At 37.0% G+C, this 10,233-nt stretch overlaps 1 protein-coding gene across 1 annotated transcript; it reads left to right on the forward strand.

Annotated features, from left to right (window-relative positions):
- The first annotated feature begins 765 nt into the window (after positions 1–765).
- LOC107557756 (tumor necrosis factor ligand superfamily member 13-like) lies at positions 766–6,822 on the forward strand. The gene is made up of 6 exons (XM_016241281.1): positions 766–771; positions 1,005–1,113; positions 1,212–1,259; positions 3,624–3,742; positions 5,018–5,156; positions 6,476–6,822. The coding sequence occupies exons 1-6, from the start codon at positions 766–768 to the stop codon at positions 6,583–6,585; spliced, it is 531 nt and encodes a 176-aa protein (XP_016096767.1). The 3' UTR covers positions 6,586–6,822.
- The last annotated feature ends 3,411 nt before the right edge of the window (positions 6,823–10,233 follow it).

Genomic DNA, 10,233 nt, shown 5'->3' on the forward strand with positions numbered 1-10,233 from the left:
ACAATGAACAAAATGACCCAAGCAAGATTAAATAGAGCTTCACAAGGAGAATGTTTGTACTGACAAAAAGAAGAAGAAGAATGTTTTGTGTACTGATTACTGTCTGCCGAAAGTATGAAACCAAATAATCAAATCAAAAAGACTGTATAAGGTCTATTTTGAGTAATTTGGCATATTGTTGGGCCTGTGCAGTTCATGGTATTTTGACCAAAGGTATGTGCACACCCTCCTCCAAATGGGTTGAGGCTATTCCAGTAATGCCTGTGAGGACAATGACCGAGAATTGTGTTTTTGCCTTTGTTGCAGTAGTTTGGGAAGAGTCCAACATGCTTCTGCATGACAATGTTTTCACATGAATTACTGCCATTGCCATCAATTAACTCTATTAATTAGAATGGGGTAGACTGGTTGTGCAGTGTAACGTCTGATAGTTTTTACTTTAGTACGAAGTAACCATTGTGTAAAATCCTGAAGCAAAATCAGTGATCTTTAATGAGTGATGATGTCTAATTTCCCATAGGCTACGTCTTGTTACAAGGTAAGCGGTTATCACAGATTCCCTGAGAGACAAACACATGCAGCGGGCCGAGACAAGAGAGATGTGACAAAACAGAGGAAGAGACGAGAAAGTGAGTAACATCTGTCACTCGCTCTCTCTGTCTGTCTTACACACAAACACACATTTTTATGGCCTGTGCAGTTCATGGTATTTTGACCAAAGGTATGTGCACACCCTCCTCCAAATGGGTTGAGGCTATTCCAGTAATGCCTGTGAGGACAATGACCGAGAATTGTGTTTTTGCCTTTGTTGCAGTAGTTTGGGAAGAGTCCAACATGCTTCTGCATGACAATGTTTTCACATGAATTACTGCCATTGCCATCAATTAACTCTATTAATTAGAATGGGGTAGATAGTTTTTACTTTAGTACGAAGTAACCACTGTGTAAAATCCTGAAGCAAAATCAGTGATCTTTAGTGAGTGATGATGTCTAATTTCCCATAGGCTACGTCTTGTTACAAGGTAAGCGGTTATCACAGATTCCCTGAGAGACAAACACATGCAGCGGGCCGAGACAAGAGAGATGTGACAAAACAGAGGAAGAGACGAGAAAGTGAGTAACATCTGTCACTCGCTCTCTCTGTCTGTCTTACACACAAACACACATTTTTATGTTTTATATCTCATGTGAATTGTCCTTTCTTTTAGCAGAGCGGCACACATTTCTCCATCTTGTTCCTGTGTCCTCGCAGTCGTACAGTGAGTATAACGCCAAGAGAAAAGGAATAGTTTGACAGAAAATTAAACTCATCCTCACCTCCCCATTCCAAACCTGTATGACTTTCTTAATTCTGAAAAAAAAAAAATTAAGTATGTGGGTAACCGAATAGTTCTGGCGACCACTGTCAAATACATTAAACAAATGAATAAATAAAAAATACGGAGATACTTCTCAGAACTTCTCCGTTTATGTTCCACAGAAGAAAGTTTTAGAACAACATGAGGGTGAGAAATGACGGGTGTCACAAGTTTTTTGTGAACTATCCCTTTAAGAACATATGTCATTTGTAAACATATTTTTGACTCAAAATAGAAACTCAAAGTTATGCTTTGAGTATCTATCTCTAGCTTCCGCACCCCCCCCCCCCTCCATTACTGGAAAAGTAAATATGTTTTTTGATTACTTCAGCGTGTTACTCAAGTCATGGGGTTGTTATTGTTATTATATTTAGACAGACGTCTAACTGACTTGTCTATATGCATCTGTTATTTCAACGCACTAACTTTGGCTGTTGGTAAATTATGTTTTCAAAAGGATACAAATGTTAAGTCTGCAAGAAGACATGTTAGTTATGATTAATGATTAGTTAAAAATTCCCTTCATGATAGATAGAGAGAGAGAGAGATCAGCAGATTATTGTAGAAGTGGAATCATTTCAAAATATGAAAGTATCAAAAACTTATAGAAGTTTAAATTCACTGTAAAGATAATGCACTGTACAATTGTTTTATTTGATATTAAATAAATATTTTTCATCACAGGTTTTACTCTAAAATTGCTATAAAATTAAAGCCTTAATGTCAAAATAAGTTGTTCCAAATTTGAAGTTGATATTAAAAAAATTTAGGTTAATTTTATTTAGGCCGTTATACCACAAACATATATATACTGTATATATATATATAAATAAGTATCAAAAACTTATAGAAGTTTAAATTCACTGTAAAGATAATGCACTGTACAATTGTTTTAGTTGATATTAAATAAATATTTTTCATCACAGGTTTTACTCTAAAATTGCTATAAAATTAAAGCCTTATGTCAAAATAAGTTGTTCCAAATTTGAAGTTGATATTAAAAAAATTGAGGTTAATTTTATTTAGGCCGTTATACCACAAACATATATATACTGTATATATATATATAAATATATCTATCTATCTATCTATCTATCCATCCATCCATCCATCCGTCCGTCCGTCTGTTCGTCTATCTATCTATGTCTGTCTGTCTGTCTGTCTGTCTATCCATCTATCCATCCGTCCATCCATCTGTTCATCTATCTATCTATCTATCTATCTATCCATCTATCCGTCCGTCCGTCCGTCTATCTATCTATCTATCTATCTATCTATCTATCTATCTATCTATCTATCTATCTATCTATCTATCTATCTATCTATCTATCTATCTATCTATCTATCTATCTATCTATCTATCTATCTATCTATCTATCTATCTATCTATCTATCTATCTATCTATCTATCTATCTATCTATCTATCTATCTATCTATCTATCTATCTATCTATCTATCTATCTATCTATCTATCTATCTATCTATCTATCTATCTATCTATCTATCTATCTATCTATCTATCTATCTATCTATCTATCTATCTATCTATCTATCTATCTATCTATCTATCTATCTATCTATCTATCTATCTATCTATCTATCTATCTATCTATCTATCTATCTATCTATCTATCTATCTATCTATCTATCTATCTATCTATCTATCTATCTATCTATCTATCTATCTATCTATCTATCTATCTATCTATCTATCTATCTATCTATCTATCTATCTATCTATCTATCTATCTATCTATCTATCTATCTATCTATCTATCTATCTATCTATCTATCTATCTATCTATCTATCTATCTATCTATCTATCTATCTATCTATCTATCTATCTATCTATCTATCTATCTATCTATCTATCTATCTATCTATCTATCTATCTATCTGTCTATCTGTCTGTCTGTCTGTCTGTCTGTCTATCTATCTACAGTTGCAATCAAAATTATTCAACATTCTGCTGCCATATATATATATATTACTAAATTATTTGATTACTAAAATATTTGATAGGGTAAAAAGGCAATTAAATATGTAGTTGCTGACACTTAAGGGGTTAATGTTTTTTTAAAATATAAAATCTGGTTCATGGCAGCAGAATGTCTTGCAAGTCAAGGGGGTTGAATAATTTTGATTGCAGTTGTAGATAGATAGATAGATAGATAGATAGATAGATAGATAGATAGATAGATAGATAGAGAGATAGAGACAGAGATGTAGTTTGTCTCTCATTTGTTCTCTGTGTTTTTCTCAGATGGTCATGACAGCACTGTTGTGTCTTGGGCCGTAGGGCAGAGCAGAGGGCAGGGGCTGCAGGTATCCGCTGATACTGTTACAGTGGAGGCCGAGGGCACCTACTTCATCTACAGTCAGGTTGGTCTTGTTCGGTACTGATACTACTGCATTATCAAAATACAGACTTAAAAGGGTTAGTTCACCTAAAAATGAAAATTCATCAATCACTCACCCTCATGTGAGCTCAGCATACTTGCTTGACGCACAAGATCAAACCTCATTGGTACGTCAAGCAAGAATGTTTGAGCTTCTGTTCATCAACTTTGATGTGTGCTATGGATGTATAGACTTGGCAGAAACAAGTTAGCAGAACTCAAAAACATTTAATTTTTTTATATATATATATATATATATATATATATATATATATATATATATATATATATATATATATATATACATATAATGTTTTACAGTTTAGGATATTGGAATTATGTTGTTGTCTCTGTAGTAACTTTGAGTTCTGTGTTATAATGTGTACATTTTAGAGAGTATTTGATTTGTGTCAAAAACACTTCACACTAGGAAAAGAGGAAAGCAAAAAGCTGTATAATTTATTTATTTATTTTTGGATATGAGACTCAAAACAGTGCCATCTGCTGGGTTGTAAAAATGTACAGCCATAAAGCCTTGTAATATATTGCGTACTATATCAACTGAAAGTGTTCTTAGATGGTGGAACGCTTTATATTATATGAGATTTATTATTATTAAGTAGCTTAAGCTTTTGTGTATAAAAACCCCACTCACTAACACCAGCACCAAAGCACAACACAAAAACAATCAAAAGTACAATATGAGTAACACTTTACAGTAAGATTTCATTTGTTAACCACGTTAGTTAACATCAACAGATAATGAACAATACTTCATTATTCTTAATGAATGTTAATGTCAACATTTACTAATTCTTTATTAAACATCAAACGTTTTATCATTAACATTAGTTAATGCACTGTGAACTAACGTGAACAAAAATGAACAAAGTAACAAAAATGTATAAATTCTGTAAAAAAAAAAAAGCTCATTGTTAGTTAATGCAAGCTAATACATTAACTAATGTTAACAAATGAGACCTGGTTGTAAAGTGTTAAACACGGTATTGACAGAAAGTAGAAAAAAAATGCAAGTCAACCAGCACTTTGAGAGTCAAAAACTTACATAGACTTGCATTTTATGAATCACCAAGGATCTTGGTTTCAGATAAAAATGTCTTACTGAAAAAAAAGTCAGCTACATCTTTGATGGCCTGAGTGTGAGTGCTAAGGTTAATTTATTTCTACTACTTTTTCAAGTATTTACAGTTAATTGTCCCCAACTCAATACAGTAAATTACTCTGTTACTCGCCACAGGTGCTGTATATAGACACCACCTGGGTCATGGGTCATGTGATCACGAAGAGGCTCAAGGGGGCGGAGACTAAGCTGATGAAGTGTCTGAAAAGCATGCCCAGTAATGTCAGCCAGCCTCTCAACACCTGCTACACTGCTGGTGAGTTATCAGGACAATATGGTCCAAAAATGAATGAACTCTTGCCATGTTTATGCATCAGATATTATCACTGAAATATGCTGTCAGAAAAATTCAACCAGTATTTAAATAAGGAAAATGTCAATGCATAACAGTGTTAAAAATGACAGAACTAACAGAAATGACATATTTTAGAACACAGTGAGAGCATGATATTTCAGTTTCAATAAAAGCACATTAGAAGGCTATAATTATTTTTTTAATATTATAAATAACCCAATCAGATGTTATGAGCATGAATGATAAATGAAAAACAAATATATATATATATTAAAAAAACGTCTCAGGTTATGTATGTAACCATGGTTCCCTGAGAAGGGAACGAGACACTGCGTCCTCTAGGGGTCGTTATGGGGAATGCCATAGCGACCCCTAGAGGATGCAGTTCGAAGTTCCCTTGAAAGGGAACGTCTCAGGTTACGTATGTAACCATGGTTCTCTGAGTAGGTAATGAGACATGTTCCCCATAGCGACCCCTAGAGGACGCAGTTCGAAGTTCCCTTGAAAGGGAACGTCTCAGGTTACGTATGTAACCATGGTTCTCTGAGTAGGTAATGAGACATGTTCCCCATAGCGACCCCTAGAGGACGCAGTTCGAAGTTCCCTTGAAAGGGAACTAATAATAAAATAAAAATTCATCTGATGAACATACCATTTTATTCCTAAAAACACTGCATTTCTTTTCCTGGTTCTTGACAGTATTTTCTGATTTATGGAGTGATAAAAAAGATAAACAAAATCCCGCTATAAAAACTTATAACTCTAATGTCAACAAAATGAAAGAAATATTTTGGACCGGCTTTATTCAATGTTCAGATTTCTGTTCTGGAAATGTATGCAAATGAGTGCATATTCAATTCGATAATATCTTATTTGCATATTTAAATATTTCAGAAAAATGTTGTAATACAAAAATAGTTGTCTTAATGTTCTGTGAATCATAATCAGGGAAATCTGGTGATATCGAGTAGTTTTTACCCTGCTCATCTGTGGTGTCTTGTCTTACGCTTCACAGAAAGCATTTGAATTAAAGCACTTTCTGTAGAAATCAACACCATTCCACACAGATGATGAGTTTGAGAAGCTGCCACAGTTCTTCTGTGGATTCAGGCTTTAGTCTCTGTTGTGTTGTGAGAGCAGATGTCTGTGCGGACCATACCATCTGCTGTAGAAGTTATTGTTCATACAAAAATCTCACTGGATTATTTTGCAATATTTGCATATATTTACAGTATAATCTAAATATCTGTCTGATTATAAAGCATGTGTTGCTCTCGTAGGAATTTACTTCCTGGAGTCCGGATCCACCCTTACGCTCTCTGTTCCCCGCAAATCAGCAGAGCTCATTCTGACAGCTCACACCACCTTCATGGGCCTCTTCAACATATGACACGGACACACGTGTGATTTACATGTTTAACAGAAACCTTGTTTATCCTCTTGCATGCTAGTTTTAGTTCAGACGCTTGTGCTTTTATGTGGTGAATGGAGGACATCTAGTGGACAATTGAAACACTGGCATGTTGGAAAAGGTACAAAATGCATATGGCACTACTGTGTTTGGACATGGTATCATGGTAATACCATGTGTGTTTGGACATATACTGTGGGCAATGTAAATATCATGTAATATGGATATGGTATTCAGTACCATAGTATACACTGATCAGCCACAACATTAAAACCACTAACAGATGAAGTGAATAACATTGATTATATTGTTACAAATGCACCTGTTAAAGTGTTGGAAGATGGAAAAATGTGCAAGTGAAAAAAATCTGAGTGACTTTGACAAGGGCTAAATAGTGACGGCTAGACGACTGGGTCACAGCATCTCCAAAACGGCAAGTCACATGAAATGTTCCCAGTATGCATCGGTTAAAACCAACCAAAAGTGGCATTGGTGTTTCCTGATGCAAGTGTCCTCTTTCAGCAGGATTATGCTCCCGACACTGCAAAAATTCATTCAGGAATGGTTCGAGGAGCATGACAAAGAGTCAAGGTGTTGCCTTGGCCTCCAAATTCCCTAGATCTCAATCCGATTGAGTTTATATGGGATGTGCTGGACCAACAAATCCGATCCATGGAGGCCTCACCTCCCAACTTTTAGGACTTAAGTCAAGTCACCTTTATTTATGTAGCACTTTATACAGTGTGTAACACTTTATAGTGTTAAACAGGAAAATAGTGTTGATAAAGCAAGAGGAGGATAACAAAGAGTCATTTTTCCAGATAAAGTCAGTTCATCATTGATTCAGTGATCAGTCAACTTCCAACTCAGTTCAAATAGTATCTGTGCAATCGTCGACAATATTGCCAGAAATTAAGCGTCCCCAACTAATCAAGCCAAAGGCGACAGTGGCAAGGAACCAAAACGCCATCGGTGACAGAAATGGAGAAAAACCTTGAGAGAAACCAGGCTAAGTCGGGGGGTCAGTTCTCCTCTGGCCAGACGAAACCAGCATGATGTGGTTAATTCCAGGCTGCAGCACAGGTCAGATTGTGCAGAGGACTCGTCTGGTTCCTGTGGTCTTGCGGCGATGGTCGTCGAGGTGACGAGGTCTTCGCAGGGGATCTGTCTCTGGGGTTCGTCTAGTTGATGTGGTCTCTGCTCACATTCAGGGCTGTCGAGGTCGTCTCTATGTGCTGATCCACCATCTGATCTGGATACAGACTGGATCTGGTAGCTACGGAGACCTTGGAATAAAAATGAAAGAGACTAATATTAGCATAGATGTCATTCTTCTTACGATGTAGCGAGTACATCGGGTGTTATGGGACGTGTTCCCAGTTCCCAGACCTAATTAATGCAGCCTAACAATCCTTTATTGTTTGATTTGAATATTATAAATGTGTTAGTGTGTTATGTGTTTGCCAGATGGGTCTTTAATCTAGATTTAAACTGACAGAGTGTAGACAGGTAGGTTATTCCAGAGTTTGGGCGCTAAATAGGAAAAAGATCTTCCGCCCGCAGCTGATTTTGATATTCTAGGTATTATCAAATGGCCAGAGTTTTGAGATCGCAGCGGACTTGAAGGACTATAATGCGATATGCGCTCGCTCAAGTACTGAGGAGCTAAACCATTCAGGGCTTTATAAGTAATTAGCAAGATTCATTTAATGTTTAATAGGGAGCCAGTGCAGTGTTGACAGAACCGGACTAATATGGTCATATTTCCTGGTTCTAGTAAGAACTCTAACTGCTGCATTTTGGACCAGCGTCATGGTGTCATGCACGCATGAATTAACCTTGCTGCATTTGACATTGAGAGCATAGGTCGTAATTTAGATATATGATTATTTTGCAATATTTGCATATATTTACAGTATAATCTAAATATCTGTCTGATTATAAAGCATGTGTTGCTCTCGTAGGAATTTACTTCCTGGAGTCCGGATCCACCCTTACGCTCTCTGTTCCCCGCAAATCAGCAGAGCTCATTCTGACAGCTCACACCACCTTCATGGGCCTCTTCAACATATGACACGGACACACGTGTGATTTACATGTTTAACAGAAACCTTGTTTATCCTCTTGCATGCTAGTTTTAGTTCAGACGCTTGTGCTTTTATGTGGTGAATGGAGGACATCTAGTGGACAATTGAAACACTGGCATGTTGGAAAAGGTACAAAATGCATATGGCACTACTGTGTTTGGACATGGTATCATGGTAATACCATGTGTGTTTGGACATATACTGTGGGCAATGTAAATATCATGTAATATGGATATGGTATTCAGTACCATAGTATACACTGATCAGCCACAACATTAAAACCACTAACAGATGAAGTGAATAACATTGATTATATTGTTACAAATGCACCTGTTAAAGTGTTGGAAGATGGAAAAATGTGCAAGTGAAAAAAATCTGAGTGACTTTGACAAGGGCTAAATAGTGACGGCTAGACGACTGGGTCACAGCATCTCCAAAACGGCAAGTCACATGAAATGTTCCCAGTATGCATCGGTTAAAACCAACCAAAAGTGGCATTGGTGTTTCCTGATGCAAGTGTCCTCTTTCAGCAGGATTATGCTCCCGACACTGCAAAAATTCATTCAGGAATGGTTCGAGGAGCATGACAAAGAGTCAAGGTGTTGCCTTGGCCTCCAAATTCCCTAGATCTCAATCCGATTGAGTTTATATGGGATGTGCTGGACCAACAAATCCGATCCATGGAGGCCTCACCTCCCAACTTTTAGGACTTAAGTCAAGTCACCTTTATTTATGTAGCACTTTATACAGTGTGTAACACTTTATAGTGTTAAACAGGAAAATAGTGTTGATAAAGCAAGAGGAGGATAACAAAGAGTCATTTTTCCAGATAAAGTCAGTTCATCATTGATTCAGTGATCAGTCAACTTCCAACTCAGTTCAAATAGTATCTGTGCAATCGTCGACAATATTGCCAGAAATTAAGCGTCCCCAACTAATCAAGCCAAAGGCGACAGTGGCAAGGAACCAAAACGCCATCGGTGACAGAAATGGAGAAAAACCTTGAGAGAAACCAGGCTAAGTCGGGGGGTCAGTTCTCCTCTGGCCAGACGAAACCAGCATGATGTGGTTAATTCCAGGCTGCAGCACAGGTCAGATTGTGCAGAGGACTCGTCTGGTTCCTGTGGTCTTGCGGCGATGGTCGTCGAGGTGACGAGGTCTTCGCAGGGGATCTGTCTCTGGGGTTCGTCTAGTTGATGTGGTCTCTGCTCACATTCAGGGCTGTCGAGGTCGTCTCTATGTGCTGATCCACCATCTGATCTGGATACAGACTGGATCTGGTAGCTACGGAGACCTTGGAATAAAAATGAAAGAGACTAATATTAGCATAGATGTCATTCTTCTTACGATGTAGCGAGTACATCGGGTGTTATGGGACGTGTTCCCAGTTCCCAGACCTAATTAATGCAGCCTAACAATCCTTTATTGTTTGATTTGAATATTATAAATGTGTTAGTGTGTTATGTGTTTGCCAGATGGGTCTTTAATCTAGATTTAAACTGACAGAGTGTAGACAGGTAGGTTATTCCAGAGTTTGGGC

This window comes from Sinocyclocheilus grahami, unplaced genomic scaffold, assembly GCF_001515645.1.
Source record: "Sinocyclocheilus grahami isolate Dianchi unplaced genomic scaffold, SAMN03320097.WGS_v1.1 scaffold618.1, whole genome shotgun sequence".
Lineage (NCBI taxonomy): Eukaryota > Metazoa > Chordata > Actinopteri > Cypriniformes > Cyprinidae > Sinocyclocheilus > Sinocyclocheilus grahami.

Coding starts and splice junctions, on each gene's coding strand:
- LOC107557756 (XM_016241281.1), top strand. Junction 1,114..1,211: donor ACAGAGGAAGAGACGAGAAA/GTGAGTAACATC, acceptor TTCTTTTAGCAG/AGCGGCACACATTTCTCCAT. Junction 1,260..3,623: donor TGTGTCCTCGCAGTCGTACA/GTGAGTATAACG, acceptor TGTTTTTCTCAG/ATGGTCATGACAGCACTGTT.